The 19208-nt window shown below is 41.8% G+C and overlaps 1 protein-coding gene across 2 annotated transcripts in view; it reads left to right on the plus strand.

The window, feature by feature from the left end:
- Positions 1–1733: 1733 nt before the first annotated feature.
- The window catches only part of LOC117966065 (tetraspanin-15-like), a 69413-nt gene continuing 51938 nt past the window's right edge, over positions 1734–19208 (plus strand). Inside the window, exon 1 of one of the 2 annotated variants that reach the window (XM_059008641.1) lies at positions 1734–2018. In XM_059008641.1, coding sequence (XP_058864624.1) covers positions 1932–2018 — 87 coding nt within the window. In that variant the 5' untranslated portion in view covers positions 1734–1931. The remainder of the gene's footprint in view (positions 2019–19208) is intronic. The other variant, XM_059008640.1, reaches the window with a different exon arrangement.

The raw sequence follows: 19208 nt of genomic DNA on the forward strand, positions 1-19208 counted from the left end.
GGGAGCTCCCTTTCTCTTCTGTCATTTTCTCTTCGAACGGCCCTCGTTGCTTTTGCACAGTGTTGGCTCTGTAACCAAGCATCAAGGAATCAATCCACCTGGAGATAATGTTCCCTCTTTATGTCTGTTGGGCAAACAGGCTGCAGATAATGGATTGCGTTCTGGATGGAGATCATCAGTCAGGTCAGCAGTCAGTCAGCCAGCCAGCCAGCTATCAGAGACACTGTTTGTCTTCCTGGCTGTTGCGTCTGGGCCATTTCTGCTGACATCGCTGCTTCCCTTCCTCCCTCTGAACACAGTATAATTTACAACCACACCATGCTAAAAGCATAGTTACAGTGCTTTATAATCACCAGAGTCTGTGCAACCAGAGCGAGGCACACATTATTATTATTATTATTATTATTATTATTATTATTATTATTATTATTATTATTATTATTATTATTATTATTATTATTATTATTATTATTATTACTATTACTTAGGGCAGCAGTGTGGAGTAGTGGTTTGGGCTCTGGACCCTTTACCGGAGGGTCGTGGGTTCAATCCCAGGTGGGGGACACTGCTGCTGTACCCTTGAGCAAGGTACTTTACCTAGATTGCTCCAGTAAAATCCCAACTGTATAAATGGGTAATTGTATGTAAAAATAATGCAATTGTATGTAAAAATAATGTGATTGTGATCTTGTAACAATTGTAAGTTGCCCTGGATAAGGATGTCTACTAATAAATAAATAAATAAATAATATTAATTACCCTTTTAGCAGACTTACAGAGACTAGGGAGTGAACTATGCACCACAACTGCTGCTGCAGAGTCACTTCCAATAGGACCTCATTTGTTTTACGTCTCATCCAAAGGACGGAGCACAAGGAGGTTCAGTGACTCGCTCAGGGTCACACACACACAGTGAGTCAGTGGCTGAGCTGGAATTTGAACCCGGGACCTCCTGGTATCAAGACCCTTTCTTTAACCAGCAGACCACCAAGCCTCTCTTTTAGTTCATTTTTAAAAGGCTGGCACGGTTATGCAGGAATTGCCTAGGAATGCCAATGGCACTGCAACTGGGCAGGCTGGCTTGATGTTAATATCCACAATGGCAAATATTTACTTTGGGTCAAAATTATCCGATTGGTTAGAACCAGTCGAGAATCTCCTGGCAGCAGTCTGTTTGGGGTTTCCTATTACCAGTACATATTCTACTGCCAGTAACAAGCCCCCAAAAGACTGCTGCCTATAGTTTAACACCATCAGGGCTGAAGAAAGAGAAATACTTCTATTGTGTTGACTTTTAGAGAAAGTGAAATGGGTGGCTATATTAAGATTTTGTTTTGTGCAGATACTGGCAGCAGCGGAATCAGCTGCCTTAGTGCCAGTAACAATCCTACAGGTAGTAACATCTGCCAAAATGTGCAATCGAACACATCAGCCACTTCGTATTTAATACCAACAAATACATACATACAACTAGGACTTGTCTAATCAAAAAGATACAACTGGTTTGCTTGAGAGTTGCAATGCAATGATCATATGCAGCACAGCTGTTATTAAGGTATTGGTTCGGAATACAAAGACATGCCACCGCGTGTAGAATTCACAAAGAAAGCAGCATTTGACCTATTTTCGCAAACAAGACCGTGCAACCACAAGCCCGTACGGCCAACATAAGAAAAAAAAAAGGTCTTTGAAAGTGTCTGATTTTTTTTTTGCCGAGGGACTGTCTCTTTAAATGACGCCAAAAGGGGGGGGGAGAGAGAGAGAGAGAGACAGCGACGCGGAAGTTTGATGAAAAAACTTTTCAACATGTTCAAATTTTAAAGGAATGTGTTTATTTATTTATTTTTATTATTGAAAACGGTCGTCGGACAACAAAACGCATCACCGCTGGCCTGGAAAACTAGCCGTACAAACTGTATTGCAATACAAACATGCCGTCCTTTTCAGAATGGAGCAATAGCATTCAGTATTATTACTTGTTAAAATTCACCTTGAATGTGTACTCCATGCTGTTTTCGGTAAGTAGGTTTTGTTTTTGTTTTTTGTAATATTTCAATTCATTGTTTGCATAGCGAGAAATACCGGAAGTTATGAAAAATAATACAATGGATTCGTCACGACGCAACTTTGGTGTCGTTAAAAAAACAAACGTTTGTATTCCAAATTTTCTGGGCATTTTTTTAATGTCGTTTTATTCTGTAGTTTCAGCGCTGATAAATAATCATTTCAGTACTGTGTGTAGCTGCATTTTAGCATCACAACAGTGTAGTTCTGTGTTCCTTAATTCATTCGTTTAATCCATGTCGTTGTGTTTCTGCTATGGTGGGATTTTAAATATTTCTGTTAGAAAATTCCCCCAGATTTTTTGTTTTTGTTTTGTTTTGTCTGATTCTATCTGTCGGTAGCTTTGTTTGGTTATTCATAAAGGGGAGGCCCATGACCATGTGCATGTTATTTTTTGTCGCCGACGGAAATTTAGTGCCAGCCTATGCAGATAGTACCGTTGGTATAATACTGGTGTTCAGTCACCCTGATTGAACAAAATTGATTTTTTTTTTTCAAATTACAATGTGCAAATATTTACAGTAGTTTACAGCACAGCTAAACACACGCATATCTAAAAGCGAATACATTTTGTTTTAATGCAAACACAAAAGGCTCTCGCTTTTCCGCTCTGGTTGTCTGGGAATGAAAGGTATATTTGTTCAACCAGGCACTTAAAATTACTGCGATGTCTGTATCTCTGTCTATCTGCTAATATTTATTCTGCAACGCAAACATTTTATTCCGTAAATAACCAACCAAGTGTGAATATCAGCACCTTGACAGGTAATTCATGGTCATAAAGCTACACTTATATATATAAACTGAGAACATTTTTTTTTTTTTTTTTTTTTTTTTACTTTTGCCATACCTGCATACCTGTCAACACTGAGTTTTCAAAATACAGGAGCATTAGTAAACTGAAATCTCATACCTGTCCACTTTTAAAAATACAAAATCGTGAAGGGGCTGGGCTGGGCTGGCGGGGGCGGGGCAAACAGGTGCGTGGCTAAGTTATGTGATCTTGCCTCCCGCGCTGAATGCATGCCTGCCACAGGACTCCCCTGGGTCCTAAACCCTGCTTGGTACAGACTGGGATTACAGTAACCACGCACCGGCCATGGATTTTGTAGACATTAAAAGTTTGCTGACATAAGGGGGTTTAACAGTAGAATAAGGGAGAAAATCTGTCCCGGGAGATGTCCGGGAGACTCCCGGTGAGTACGGGAGAGTTGACCGGTCTGCTGATTCCAGACCCTTGTGATGTCATCCTCAGGGTTAGGTGTGAGTTCCTATTTTTCAATTCCTTTTTAAAATCAGTTCCCAGTTCCAGGTTCCCCTTTGAATCAATTCCAACACATCATCGATCAAAATTGCAATTCGCTTTCTACTGTTCAAAATGAGCTTCTCACGGTGGCAACAAATGACTTTAGAAGTCGCTGTTTCTCTGTCAATTGCACTGACTTCAAGTGAATGCAGTTGAACAATTATTACAGCTCTAAAATATCAATTCCAGTTCCTTCGACACAAACACCTGTACTATACAACTTATCAACGACAACAGTGTATTTATATTGAATTGTGCAATTACAGGTGCTGTTGACAAGTCCTATACATGTTTGCTTAATAAAGCCCATGTCTTAAAAGGGACTGGGAATGAAATTGGTTCAAAGGGAATTGAAATTGGAAATTTATTTTAAAATGGAATTGGGTTAACCCCCTACCCTGCTCCCAGAGACTTTAGGGGTCTCTGGTCACAGTATTATTATGTTTATTTAGCAGACGCCTTTATCCAAGGTGACTTACAGAGACTAGGGTGTGTGAACTATGCATCAGCTGCAGAGTCACTTACAACTACGTCTCACCCGAAAGACGGAGCACAAGGAGGTCAAGTGACTTGCTCAGGGTCACACAGTGAGTCAGTGGCTGAGGTGGGATTCGAACCGGGGACCTCCTGGTAAACAGTAATAAACACTAGGCACAACAGCACTACATCCTCACATTTGTTGCAGCGTGTTTTGAAGTTCTGGATAAGGAGAGAAGCGCAGTGCAGAGCGGAGCTGGTTTTCAGCTTGGCTGATGGCGGGCTCTCTCTCTCGGGGAGCTGTGCAGTCGTTTAGGAAGCAAGAGTGGATGCAGCTGATTGAGCTGAGTTAATTTAATGGCCTGAGTGGCAATTCACTGCACTAATCCTGCTGCTGCAGGGGGCAGCTGCTGTACAGTAGCTAACGGTAGCGGTCAGTCTTCATAACGTCTTTCCTGCTTCATGAATGCACGGTCTTCTAGATCTGAAGCAGACACTAGCGCTTGATCATTTGCATACGGTACCACATGCCCATTATATCTGATATTGCCTGTGATGTCTGGCTTGTGGGAAACCCTTTGCATGAGGGAAAAAAATATTTGGGTAGTAGTGAAAATGATGGGTGGGTTATAATTTATAAAATTAATAAAATTTAAATGTTTGGCCTTGTTTCAGTAATTATGATTTGATTTGGTGATTTTTTTTTTTTTTTTTTTTTTTCAGTTCGAGGGATGTGCTGTATACCTTCATATCAATGCTGCAGCGTTTATTTTAACTTGTCTGAAATGACGGAGGCTGTGTGGTCCAGTGGCTAAAGAAAAGGGCTTGTAACCAGGAGGTCCCCGGTTCAAATCCCACCTCGGCCACTGACTCATTGTGTGACCCTGAGCAAGTCACTTAACCTCCTTGTGCTCCGTCTTTCGGGTGAGACGTTGTTGTAAGTGACTCTGCAGCTGATGCATAGTTCACACACCCTAGTCTCTGTAAGTCTCCTTGGATAAAGGCGTCTGCTAAATAAACAAATAATAGTCATAATAATAATAATTCAAGGGTGGCGTTTATTGGAAGTAGTAAAGATTTCGAGGACGGCAGCCGCCTTTGTCCAATATGTTAAATCTGTTAGAAATCTGGTAACTGAGTGCGACACAAACCAAAAGGTGACTTGTCTTAAAACGCAGCAAAGAATTACATCACCGCGGTGGTGGGGATGGGAACAGTGGAAAAGAAATCCAGGAGTGAGAGGAAGAGAGGAGGTGACAAGAAAGTGAGTGACGGAGGGATAGGGGGTAAAGGGGATGAGGAATATGTCTTTATAAAAAAAAAAGAAGCTGTATTCAGGGGTGACGTTTCTTAACAAATGCTGAAGCGTTCATTTTGAAGATATACCGCACATCCCGTGAACTTAAAAAAAAAAAATTATTTGACTAAAACCAAAAGCTGTGGGTCCACTGACGGATAGTATAGATCAGGGGTGTCTAATCCCAGTCCTGGAGGGCCATTCCTCTCCAGGTTTGTTTAATAGGTAAAATTATACAATCAACTACTTCAGAGTGGTTCTCAACCCCGGTCCTCGGGGACCCCCTGTGTCTCTTGGTTATCATTCGAACTGAGCTCTCAGTTACTTAACTAAACCCTTAATTGAACTAACAAACAGCTTAATTAGACCTGTTTAAATTGTTCTCAGCTCTGAAATAGTTGCAGATTTTAAGTTGTAATATTGTTGAAGCTGACACCCTGGGATCCTTCAAGAAGCTGCTTGATGAGATTCTGGGATCAATAAGCTACTAACAACCAAACGAGCAAGATGGGCTGAATGGCCTCCTCTCGTTTGTAAACTTTATGTTCTTATGTTCTTAAGTTACTTCATAGTTAAGATGAAATCTGCAACTGTTTAAGAGCAGAAAACAATTAAATGCCTAATTTAAGCTAATTATTAGTTCAATTAAGGGTTTAGTTAAGTAATTGGGAGCTCAGTTGGAATGAAAACCAGAAGACACGGGGTCCCCGAGGACCAGGGTCTGGTCTAGATGGAGATTTAATTGGTTCAGTTAAACAATTCAGAACAGGGTTGGAACAAAGACTTCGGAGTGGAAGGGCCAGCTTTGTCTGGTATATATGATTAGACGCAGATCTGCTCTTTGCAGAAGTCCCTGCTGCCTCGGAGCTGACATTTGAAAGCCTGTGTCTGCGCTGGCACTGACAGGCAGTGATTTAACAGCACGCCTGGGGGCAGAGTCTTCATTCCGGGCAAGAGAGCCGCAGGGCGGCAGATTCATCAGGATCAAGGTCTTCAGGTGGCTGATCAATCTTCTTATCAATTATTTAGCCGGCCTGGGACTCGGGGCTAGGAAACCAGCAGTGTGGTTCTATTTTTTTCACCTTTTTGCCAGTATGCCTGCAGTCTGTCAAAATAAGTATTCAGACGGCTTGTTACATATGCTCTTGTAGCAGGATAGCACTGTGGCCCGAGATGTTACTGTCAGGATGGGAGACTCGGCATTAGCCTTCACTCGCATATCCTCCTCAGCACCACCCCAACTAAGGGTTTTTTCCTCCCTTTTATTATTATTATTATTTCTTTATTTAGCAGACACCTTTATCCACCTTTATCCCGCCCAGTTTATGCTAAAGTGCTCCAGCCAAAAATGAAACCACCGGCCAATTAAAAAGCTGTAAACAAAATCACCTTAAAAGGAGGACAGCATGGTCACTTTAGAGAGTACAGAACTGTTGTCACTGCCCGCCAGTCTCCTTGACTGCCTGTCTGTCTGTCTGACTGACTGTTTGCCTGCCTGTCTGACTGACTGACTGACTGACTGACTGACTGTCTGTCTGTCTGTCTATCTACCTGCCTGCCTCTCTCCCTGCCTGTCTGTCTGCCTGCCTGCCTGCCTGCTTGTCTGTCTGTCTGCCTCTCTCCCTGCCTGCCTGCAGGACTCAATCTCTCCACACTGAAATCTCCAACTGCAGAATCTAAATATCCAAAAACTAATCAAATTAACCCCCGAGTTCCTTGTAGTATTAATACATAGAAAATTGGCTTTTTATTTCCAGGCATCTCATTGGCTACTACCCCTGGGCGGGGTCGGGTGGTTTCACTATGAGTTTAATAAGACTCACCTGATCTGGTTACCTCTGCACTGTGGCTAATCAAGATCACAGTAAAACCTGGAATGGATTAAAACTGCTATGCAATAGGAGTCTTAATACCAGCTTGATTAGCCCCAGTGTGTCTAGGGAACAAGCTCAGGGGTGTCTTATTGAAACGAAACCTGGAATTGGCGAAACTGCTGTGCAGTGGGAGTCTTATTGCCATCCTTGTACCTCCAAGTACAGCAGGTACCCCAGAGTGTAACCCCTAACCTGTTCCCCCCTGCAACACACCTAGTTCTGCATTTACTGACGGGATTATAAAAGTAACACAACTTTATTTGGGAGTCAGGTTCCCCTTAAGCCCCTCTCTCTCTCTCTCTCTCTCTCTCTCTCTCTCTCTCTCTCTCTCTCTCTCTCTCTCTCTCTCTCTCTCTCTCTCTCTCTCTCTCTCTCTCTCTCTCTCTCTCTCTTTAAGATAGAACGCACCCACTCGCTGAATGCTGAGGCTCCGGATTTTGGTGATTCAGGGAGAAGGAAAGACTCTTTAAAGTTTAATGCAGAGCGCAGCGCTGAGTGATTGGGGCAGAAGACGTTTTGAGAGACTGACACAGAAAAAAATAAAACTGCACGATTGATGATCACCTGGCTTATTGAAATGAAATGCTTAGAGAGAAAAAAAAACAGGATTCTGTTTCATCTTCTCAATCCTTATCATCGTTATTATTATTTGTTTATTTAGCAGACGCCTTTATCCAAGGAGACTTACAGAGACTAGGGTGTGTGAACTATGCATCAGCTGCAGAGTCACTTACAACTACCCGAAAGACGGAGCACAAGGAGGTTAAGTGACTTGCTCAGGGTCACACAATGAGTCAGTGGCCGAGGTGGGATTTGAACCGGGGACCTCCTGGTTACAAGCCCTTTTCTTTAACCACTGGACCACACAGCCTCCTCCTATATACACGTGGCCATTCCCCAATTAGCGCTTGGTTCCCTAATTCAGGAATGGCCACATTCCACCTGAATGTTGGCAGGGGCGGATTTAACCCCGTCCCTGCCAAACTGTACGATATTGATCAAAGTCTGGAATCTGGACTGGAACTTTAAAATTATTTTCTGGTTTTAAAAATAACTATCGTCAGGTTTCACGGACCCTGATCTTGGAATACCTATCGTTACCTTAACGGAAGAGGTTGTCGGAGACATTTTCCGTTTCAACTCAAAACAGTTTCGGTGGGGGGGTGATTCACAGATAGACACCACTTAGTGTCTTTTTTTTTTTTTTTAAAGAAATTCCACCTTGTTCAGTCTTGCTCAGAGACTGTGCCAAAGTTAAAATTGATAAAATATGCTGGATATCCATAAATGCATAAATACAAAATAAAAAAAAGTAATAAATTATTTAGAAGAGATATCATGGTGTAATAGGGCAGCAGTGTGGAGTAGTGGTTAGGGCTCTGGACGCTTGACCGGAGGGTCGTGTGTTCAATCCCAGGTGGGGGACACTGCTGCTGTACCCTTGAGCAGGGTACTTTACCTAGATTGCTCCAGTAAAAACCCAACTGTACAAATGGGTAATTGTATGTAAAAATAATGTGATATCTTGTAACAATTGTAAGTCGTCCTGGATAAGGGCGTCTGCTAAGAAATAAATAATAATAATAAATAAAAATAAGAGACTTCCTCCCTCCTGTGTTCATGTCGTCCCTCACATATTGATTATTTAGACCCATCCTATATCTTCTCTTTGCTACAGTGTGGAGGGGGGCGGCAGAATCTCTAAATCTCCTTGACTTCCAGTTTCACCATGAACTTGACTTTAGCAAGAACTTGGTGTGTATAAATGGGAGGTTCTTTGTGTCCGCGGAGGAGAGGGGTATTGAAAGGGTTTTTCATTATACAAATGTCACGCTGCTGGTTCTTCTAGTTTTTGGAGTGAGGATGGAGTTTGTTTCTTCCTCTCTCGTACGTGGGTTACTGCACAGGTGAAGCCCAGGGATCTTGAGGACAGACAGCTGCGATGTTTAACACTGGAGGTTTGGAGAGAGTAGGGGAGAGACCGGGAGAGAATGGGAGCTTTATTGGTGTAAGAAAGCTGAGGGAACACAACCACTTTTTTCAGAAACAGCGGCTTGAAATCTGGTTCCAGGAGACCGGGAGGTCTAGTTTTGAGGTTGCTGTATCAAACCCCAAGTCTCCCCTGGTATACCGTGCAGTGGCCTGAAACCTAGTCTCCTGAAACCAAGTTCCAAGCCTTCGCGTTCTCTCGGCTTAAGAGAAGGGGAGAAAGACACAGAAATGCATACCCAGACTGGTCCCTGATTATGAGCTGATTACATACATTCAGGCTTTCAGTGCGACTGTGCAACCGGGGAGAAATCAGTGCCTATTTAGGTTTTTATATACCTGCTTTTTTATTTTATTTATAAAAATACAAAAAATTGAAAGAAAATGCAAATTGGGGTGAAAGAAAACCGTGAGAAGTGAATTTAATGATTTTTTGTTTTTCAAAGTGTTTTGCGAATGCTGGCAGGGAGTCAATGTGCTCGGATTATGACGCCCCCCCAGTATTAGCGCCTCTTCCTGTTATCATGAAAGGTAAAGAGCTCTCGTTTTCTTTGCACTACCATTATTACAGCCGGCTGAATTAAATCATCTCGGCTAATGACAGGGTAGTTTCAAACCAAATATTGGCGCACTGCCGTGATTTACAGAAAGTAAAGCAGGCACGCTGGGAGAATGAATAATCTTTCTTTTTTTTATCTCTCAAAATGATACAGCCATCTGAAATGTCTTTAGAATATATAGCAGGCCCTGGTATTGATGTGATCCACCCATCTGCAATTTCCTTAGAATATAGTAGACCCTGATATTGACGTGCTACAGCCATCTCTTCCTTTTTTTTTATACCAAGATGAACCTGGTTCAGATTGAACTCTTTGTTAGCTTTTAAATTGATTTATTTTGAACATTGTACCCACGAGCGCTCCCGGGTGTTGTAAATGGCATTTTCCACAGCTCTGATTCTTGTAGTGGTTAAGTCCCCAGACTGTCGGCTGACGTTTGGAAATCAATAAAGGGATTATGCAGAAGAGAGAAGAGATGGGTGAAGATGGGACAAGGTTGAAGTTATTTTCACCTGGATTCCTGTAGAGACATGTTCACTGCTAAAGGATTTTTTACATCATGCGTTACACTAGCGACTCTGTCTGCTATACTTGATTGAGAAGCTGGTTAGTTTCATAGAATCCAATCCCCGTATGATTTCCTCTTGACCTGCTTGTGTTTTTCCCTGTGAACCCTTATAAAAGTTTCCCTTGGTAAAAGCATAGCGAAGTGTAATAAAGCACAGTGAAAGCATGGTAAAGCATAGGGAAGCATTATAAAGCACAGAGAGGTGTGGTAAAGCATAGGGAAGCATTGTAAAGCACAGAGAGGTCTGGTAAAGCATAGGGAAGCATTGTAAAGCACAGAGAGGTCTGGTAAAGCATAGGGAAGCATTGTAAAGCACAGAGAGGTCTGGTAAAGCACAGGGAAGCATTGTAAAGCACAGAGAGGTATGGTAAAGCATTGGGAAGCATCGTAAAGCACAGAGAGGTATGGTAAAGCATAGGGAAGCATTGTAAAGCACAGAGAGGTCTGGTAAAGCATAGGGAAGCATTGTAAAGCACGGAGAGGTCTGGTAAAGCATAGGGAAGCATCGTAAAGCACAGAGAGGTATGGTAAAGCATATTAATAAATGTAACTGTTAGTTCTGTGAACATAGCCCTTCAGATGCTTACATGATAAATGTCTTGTTCTTTTCCTACCCTCAGTGGTGATAAAGCTCCATTTTCTATGTGTTGAGCTTCATAGCAGCAGTGAAATTTCACTGCTCTGTATGGACTCGACTAACTGGACTGTCCTCAAAACAGGACGCTGGGGATATACGTTGTAAATATGCAGTCATTTTCTACACTTCTAAAAGATTGAAAACTTTAGAATAGGTAGCATATTGATTTAGAATGTATCACATTGCTGAACACAAATAAAGCTTGTGTAATGATTTTTGAAAGAAAAATGTGTTTGGTACTTAATGCACAGCATAGCGACAGCAGCTTAGAGTCTCAAGTTGCATCTTTTTTTTTTTTTTTTGTTCTTGTAATTCAGTAGAGTTTGCCTGGCCCTTCTGCATTAAAGATTGTTTAATTTTAAAGATCCAGGCTGGCTGCTTCTTAATTGCATTTCCCACATTTAACAAGACTGGCTTTGTGGGGAATAGTCCTTTTTTGCTTTTTATTTATTTATTTATTTATTTATTTATTTATTTATTAGTTTTATTTGTACCTGAAACGCAGTTTGAGGTGAGGTGAATTCCTCAGAAAGGTTGTGTTTAAGTTTCGCTTACACTATTAATAATAATAATAATAATAATAATAATAATAATAATAATAATAATAATAATAATAATAATAATAATAATAAGAAGAAGAATATTTATTTTTATTTATTTATTTAAATCTTGCAGACTTGTATAAAAGGAAAGGTGTTTTCTGTATGCAATCGTGGTCTTGCTGGGTGTCTGTTTTCTTTTAATATTGCCTAACGTTATAAAGCCTTACGTTTGTATATAACAAGGCAAAGCGTAGTAAAGCAAGGTAAGCCACGGTGACTCGCTGCTCAGTTTATCCATCTCTGATCTGAGAAGATCACAATCTCCAATACCTCTTTTGAATCCGCTTGCCTAGACCCCCTCCCGACCTTTTTGTTTTTGATCAACTAAACCCTCCTCTAAATGTACACTGCAAAGAGCTTCATGTCCATTTTAATGTCACTTATCTTTCAAGCCAAGACAAATAGTTAAGGCTGCTGATAGTCCTGAGCTGAAGACAGATTTGTATCTTCTTAACAAGCCACATGAGGAAGCAACAGCTTGCCCATTAGAGTCCCTGCCAGAGTGCTTTCTCAGTGTTTCGCAGCGTCTCAACCATCACACAGCACCGACCCTCCTTCCACAGTCGTATAACCCCTTACACCAGCTGGACTATTGTTACCTGTCCCTTGCAAAACAAATGCTGTTGATTTACCATTTTGTTATGCAGCGTTACTCGTACTATTTAAAAAGTATTGATCTATCGGCAGGTTGTTCAATCAGTCGTTAACTTGTTGATTTCAAAACAAGAAAAGCCATCCTTCGAGCACCTTTCCAGCTGAGTACTGATCAATGGCGATTAACTGGAGTAATGAGTTTTTGCACACCCCTAGTTAATATCACACAGTTTATCACACTCTAGCTGTTTGGTATTTCGTACTTCACTGAAGCGCTAGGAAAGACAACTAACAGGCATAATAAAGTGCTGATCTGAAATTCATAAGTTGCGTTTTCTTTTTTTTTTATTTCTGTGGTTCATTTCTTGGTGCTTTTGCTTGGTGTGTTTGTATTGAGGTATTACTGAGTGTTAGTTATTTGTTCATTAGTAAAATCGTTGGCCACTTTTGCAGAATAGGAACGATAACTCCACTCAAAACAGCAAGGCAGAGCAGACTTATCTTGTGCATGACCTTGTATATGAAAGAGCTACTGTACACGCAACTGTGCAGCTCCACACTAGAGATCAAACTTCTGTGCATCAGTGTAACCAACAGTTTCATAGGACGGGCCTACTGGGCAATATTACATTAAGTGCTGCTTTTAACTGCTCAGTATGTTATTGCTAAGTGGCACAATCACTTGTACAATCACTTTCTAACTAATGAGTTATTTCATAGTACCTTGTGGTAATCTAACGTCAGTATTTTGCATTTGTTTCAGTAGCGTTCGATCACGGTGCAAGTGAAAAATGTCGACTCCCAAATGGTAAATGCAGGTTTATCACTGCTAGGCTGGGAGCCAGCAACTTTACAAGCAAGGGAGGGGTAAAAACTAATACTGGCTTAAAAGGCTGTCCTGCCTGCTTTCTGTATCTTAATGCAAAATCAGTGGAGCTCAGCAATCATTTTTAGAGCTGTGCAGAACCTTCCCAGTCTTTATATAGATCGTGATGCTCCATCAAGGGCTTATGGGTAAGGAAGAGCCCAATCACGTTTTGCGTTTTTAGGTACACCAGAATAAATGAAGCGCCGCTGTACAGCTGCGGGCAAAAATGTTCACCTAGAATTTTAGGATTGAGACATTTAATAAAAACAAAATAAACTATATGAACATAATTTAGGTATTTTATTTAACGTCATGTAATCAAATAAACGATTAAATGATAACGCAAAAGTCTGCCGGAAGTCATGATAAGTAGTACAGTAGTAGTTCATGTTAGATTTCACGTTATTTGATTTTTGTCGTGCTTTTCGTTGTATGGAAAACTACAAAGTGGTGTGTAATATAGGAGGCTGTGTGGTCCAGTGGTTAAAGAAAAGGGCTTGTAACCAGGAGGTCCCCGGTTCAAATCCCACCTCAGCCACTGACTCACTGTGTGACCCTGAGCAAGTCACTTCACCTCCTTGTGCTCCGTCTTTCGGGTGAGACGTAGTTGTAAGTGACTCTGCAGCTGATGCATAGTTCACACACCCTAGTCTTTGTAAGTCGCCTTGGATAAAGGCATCTGCTAAATAAACAAATAATAATAATAATAATTCAATATGTTAACATCACATTATATCTTTGAAATGTATTTATTTTATGTTCTTTAACCATCTGTTGATGCTGTTGCTGGCAGTTTGATTGAGACATGTGTATATGCATGCACTGGTAGCGTTATTCAGGAGGATGACATTACATCCATCAATCAATCAATCAATCAATCAATATTTATTTTATATAGCGGACCACCTTTCATAGTGGACCACCATCACAAAGCGCTTTACAAGATAGTGAGGAACAATGCAAATACATTACATACAGTGAAATACAGGGCATAGTGCCTTAAATACAAACAGTAAAAAACAATGCAAGTACATTAAATACAGTCATAATACATTAAATACAAGGCTAGGATTCTAAACACTGTGGGTGCGTGTGTCATGCAGAATCATATGGATAAGATGGAGTGAAAAACGTGATATAGCAATTTAGACAACAGCTAATAACAGATATCAGGCTTAACAAATGTCCGGTTAGTAAGGTTTTTTATTTTTTGTTACAGCGCTATTTAGTAAAATAAAAAATAAAAAAATCAAATTTTATTCCCTTGTATGGGGTGGGGCGTAGAAATCAAATTTGTGGTTAAAGACCCTGAAATCAGAACCAACTCTTACCTATCATCAGAGTTGAGGTCAATTCCTGTTTTTCAATTCCAATTCCTTTTTAAAATCAATTTCCAATTTCCGTTCCTTCAAAGGGAATGAAATTGGGATTTAAATTTTAGAGACATCATAATGGTTGTGATTGTTCAAGCGCTTTCAGTTGAATTGATAAATGTGAGAAGCTCATCTGAACAGAATTCTGCTGATTTGTAGTTTTGATCACTGACGTGTTTGGAATTGATTTAAAAGGGAATCGGAATTGAGAATTGATTTAAAAAAATTAACTGGGATTGAAAACCAGGACCCCAATCCAGCCTCCCTCTTTCCAGTACCTTCTTCAAAAACAGACAGCGATTGCAAAGTGATTACTGCTCCTTTAATCACCCCTGTGCTGCAGATTGCAATCCTGACCTCCGGGGGGCTCTGTTGAGCTGCAGGGCATTGCAGTTTGGGCAGCTCAGGCAGCGCAGTAGAATGGGTGGAAGAGCCGTTTTCAAATCCAGTCATTTTAAATCAAGCTATTACCGGACCCGGTCTTTTGGGGCAATTGAGAGTTTGATGACTTCTGAGATATGAAACCAGGCTGTAATTTCGAGGGACCCCGAGCGAGCTGTGAAACATATTGGGGTCGTGGATAGTAGACTGTATATCTTTTTTATATTGCATTATGTATTCATCACTCAGCGTGTATTTAAAGTAAAGTGGAGGGGGGGTGAATCCCTGTGCAGAGACCGCTTTTGATTTTCTATCTGTCTGTTTCACCTCCTAGTTGGTGTATGTCAGACCTATTGATATTCATCGGAAATCAATTCTCCGCAACACAGTCCGCAGATGTGATCCATGCTGTTTTCATTAAAGGGTTCAGAGAAATTAGTTTTCTCCCTTTTCACTCCCTCTTTCTCTTCTCTCCTCTCTCTCTCTCTCTTCTCTCCTCTCTCTCTCTCTCTCTCTCTTGCACTCTCTCTTCTCTCTCTCTTCCCTTGCTGTATGGCTCTGTGTGTCCCTCCTCTCCTCTCTCTCTCTCTCTCTCTCTCTCTCTCTCTCTCTCTCTCTCTCTCTCTCTCTCCAAAAGGATAATTCAGTTTCTAGAGTCAGTCTTATTCTTCCTTGCATGCAAAACTCTACAGCTGTGGCCAAAGGTTTTGCATCACCCTATAGAATGAACTCATTTTGCTTCTCAAAGTCTAATTAAACCTGCTGAATAATGTTACGTTAACATACTGAATTACACGCCGCTTTGTAGTTTTCCATATACTTAACGAAAAACGGACAAAAACAAAACATTTTGAAATCTAACATGAAATACTGTACTACTGTTATTGCTTCCAGAAGACTTTTTGCGATATTATTTTGTAGTTTATTTGATTGCATGGCGTTCAATAAAATATCTAAATTATGTTCATATAGTTTAAAAAAAAAAAAAAAATGGTCTCAATCCTAAAATTCTAGGTTATGCAAAACATTTGGCCATAGCTGTACAGCAGGGGTCTCCCACCCTGGTCCTGGAGAGCCCCTATCCAGCAGGGTTTATAGGTGTCTTTACATCATCAATGGCTAAAGATCTGGAACACATCTTAATCTGGACTAATGAAGCCAATACTTGGTTCAGTTTAAGTAACTGACAAATGGTTGAAACGAAAAGCCCCAGTAACTCTCCAGGACCAGGGATGGAGACCCCTGCTATACGGTCCAGAGAAGGGAAAAGATCATAAGCAATCAAATGGCCTTGAGATAGTAATCCAGCCTACTTTGATGTAGCGTAGTAAAGTACTGGCAAGAATGGTATTAATGATCAAGACTATTTTTAACTAAACCTATTATAGTGGTTTAAAATAAGTATTGAATGTGTAAGAAACTGCAGGTCAGGGCCCTTCCACTCCTGGTCTTTGTTCCAACCCTGTTCTGAATTGTTCAACTGAACCAATTACACCTCCAGTTCATCGTCTCATTTTACCTGTTAAAACCTGGAGTGGAAACAGCCATCCAGGACCGGGATTGGACCCCCCCTGCGGTACTCTTGCTAATCCGAGGCGGTTGGGACCCAAATCTCTTCTGATTATTGGTGTGTCCAGATCTGTTCCTTCCTAAAAATACACCGTCTTCCATTGTGTTTCTGTTGCTTTCAAATTCGATTTCAGATTAATAAAATGGTATTGATAAAAATGACTAGCAGCATGCAGTGGCTTGAAAAATGACCAGGTCAAAGCAGGGATTAGGGGGGATGGTGGCCCAACTGAACATTAGATTCAGGTCATTCTAACAAGGCCAGGCTGTGTGTGTGTGTGTCTGTAGGCATGCTGTATACACTGCTATATAACAGCTATGGCCAAAAGTTTTGCATCACCTAGAATTTTAGGATTGTAATCAAAGAAACTACAAAAGGATATCGCAAAAGTCTACTGGAAGCTATAATAGTAGTATTTCATGTTATATTCTGAAATGTCACATTTTTCAATTTGTCAGTTTTGTGTTATGTGGGAAAACTACAAAGCGGTGCGTAATTCAGTATGTTAACGTAACATTATTCAGCAGGTTTCATTCAACTTCGTGAAGCAAAATTAGTTCATTCTATAGGGTGATGCAAAACTTTTGGCCATAGCTGTGTGCATATATATATATGTTTGTGTGTATATGCATATGTATATGTATATATTGAGCAGCATATACAGGGAGCCGTCAGAGGGGTTTAACAGAAGCTGTGTCTCACAAGGTGACATGACTGCCACTGCTGTTTGGTAAGATGTGTCCGCTCCCATGAAGCATTCCAGACAGATAAGTCCTTCCCTGTCATACCCTGACTCCTGCCGTCTCCGGAGCAGAATACATTACTGCGCTGTGCTGAGCTGCTCCTTCCTAGGGCAGCGCGGGAGCCTTATAATCCCCGGGTCCTGGCCTCCGCTCTGATAAAGGTGCTGATGGTGTGCTCTTGCCTGTAACCGCGTTGACAAATCGAGTGAATAAATGCATCAGACAGATGATCAGACCATGTACGTTTCTGTCGCTCCTGCTTTTGACAGAGGGCAGCAAGTCGCAGGGTGGGTTGCAGCTGCGTAAAGTGCTTTATTATTATTATTTATTTCTTAGCAGATGCCATTATTATTATTATTATTATTATTATTATTATTTTTTTTTTTTTTTATTTATTTATTTCTTAGTAGACGCCCTTATCCAGGACGACTTACAATTGTTACAAGATATCACATTATTTTTACATACAATTACGCATTTATAGAGTTGGGTTTTTAGTGGAGCAATCTAGGTAAAGTACCTTGCTCAAGGGTACAGCAGCAGTGTCCCCCACCTGGGATTGAACCCACGACCCTCCGGTCAAGAGTCCAGAGCCCTAACCACTACTCCACACTGCTGCCCATGCAAAGAGACCCACTGAGCTGCTCAACCTGCGTGGTTTTGATGCTTCTAAATCCTTCTGTTCTTCACCTGCCTGTCAGTAGAGACCCAGAGTCTGTGTGCTGACACCGGGGGCTATTTTAATGATTGTAGTGCAGCAGGAAATCGTGTCGGGTTGTCCAGTGTAAAGACAGGGCAGTGTCTGTGTAGGAAATGAAACCCCTGCTCCAAATAAACGTAAAGAGAAATAATGAACAGGAAATACGTTTTTGTGATTCGTACACTTGTATTGGGCTGAGACCAGCAGGATTGTCATACTGGCCCCCAAGGATTGTATGGAGACTTGACTGCTCCCTCCCTCACCCTCCTAAGAGAAAGGGGGCTCCCTCCAGTCCAGTCCAGTCCAGGGCAGGCTTGAGGCATGGAGACTGAACTGCTCCCTCCCTCCCTCCCTCACCCCCCTGAGAGAAAGGGTGCTCCCTCCAGTCCAGTCCAGTGCAGGGCAGGCTGGAGGCACGGAGACTGAATTGCTCCTTCCCTCCTTCCCTCATCCCCTAAGAGAAAGGGTGCTCCCTCCAGTCCAGTCCAGGGCAGGCTTGAGGCATGGAGACTGAACTGCTCCCTCCCTCCCTCCCTCTCCTAAGAGAAAGGAAGTTCCCTCAAGTCCAGTCCAGGGCAGGGCAGGCTTGAGGCATGGAGACTGAACTGCTCCCTCCCTCCCTCACCCCCCTGAGAGAAATATATATGTATATACATTATACACACAAAAAATATCAACACTTTACCAATAATAATCATAAAAAAATTCTAAGCTAGATGGTGGTTTTAAATGGAAAGATCAGAGGGTTTAAGTGTACAAGCAAGCCTCCCACAAACACACCTCTCACTGTGGGCAGACTGTCAGGGGCAGTACGGGCACGGGCACAGTCCCTGCTGCAGATATATGCATACGTGTCACTTTTATAGGCATGGGTTTTGTTTGCATATAAAACACAATTATTAAAGTCTTGTTTAAAATGTGATGCATTGGTCTGTAAAGAAAATATTATTACCCCTGTCTTGCAATCATTTTTGACAATATATTTTGGAGGTTACAAAACCATGCATCATAGCGGGAGCACTGGGTGAAATGTAGAGAGATTGTGCTTCAGTGATTAGTATTCAGTTATATGATGATTACAAAACTGCAAAGTTAACGAGCAGCACAGCAGAACTCTCCATAGGAGCAGAACTCTCCATAGGAAGTGATTTTTGGGGGCTCGTTCGAGTCCAGGCTATTCCACAGCCGACCGAGGATGGGAGGTCCCAGGGGGCGGCGCTCAATTGGCCGAGCGTTGCCCGGGGGGAGGGAGGGTTAGGTCGGCCAGGGTGTCCTCGGCTCACCAGCGACCCCTGTATTCTGGCTGAGCGCCTGCGGGCTTGCCTGTAAGCTGCCCGAGAGCTGCGTTGTCCTCCGACGCTGTAGCTCTGAGGCGGCTGCACGGTGAGTCCGCAGTGTGAAAAAAAGCGGTCGGCTGACGGCACACGCTTCGCAGGACAACGTGTGTTCGTCTTCGCCCTCCCGAGTCAGCGCAGGGGTGGTAGCGGTGAGCTGAGCTTAAAAAATAATTGGCCATTCTAAATTGGGAGAAAATAATGAAAATAATTGGCAACGACTAAATTTATAAAAGAAAAAAAAAAAAAAGAACTCTCCTTAGGAGCAGAA

Source organism: Acipenser ruthenus, chromosome 37, assembly GCF_902713425.1.
Source record: "Acipenser ruthenus chromosome 37, fAciRut3.2 maternal haplotype, whole genome shotgun sequence".
Taxonomy (NCBI): domain Eukaryota; kingdom Metazoa; phylum Chordata; class Actinopteri; order Acipenseriformes; family Acipenseridae; genus Acipenser; species Acipenser ruthenus.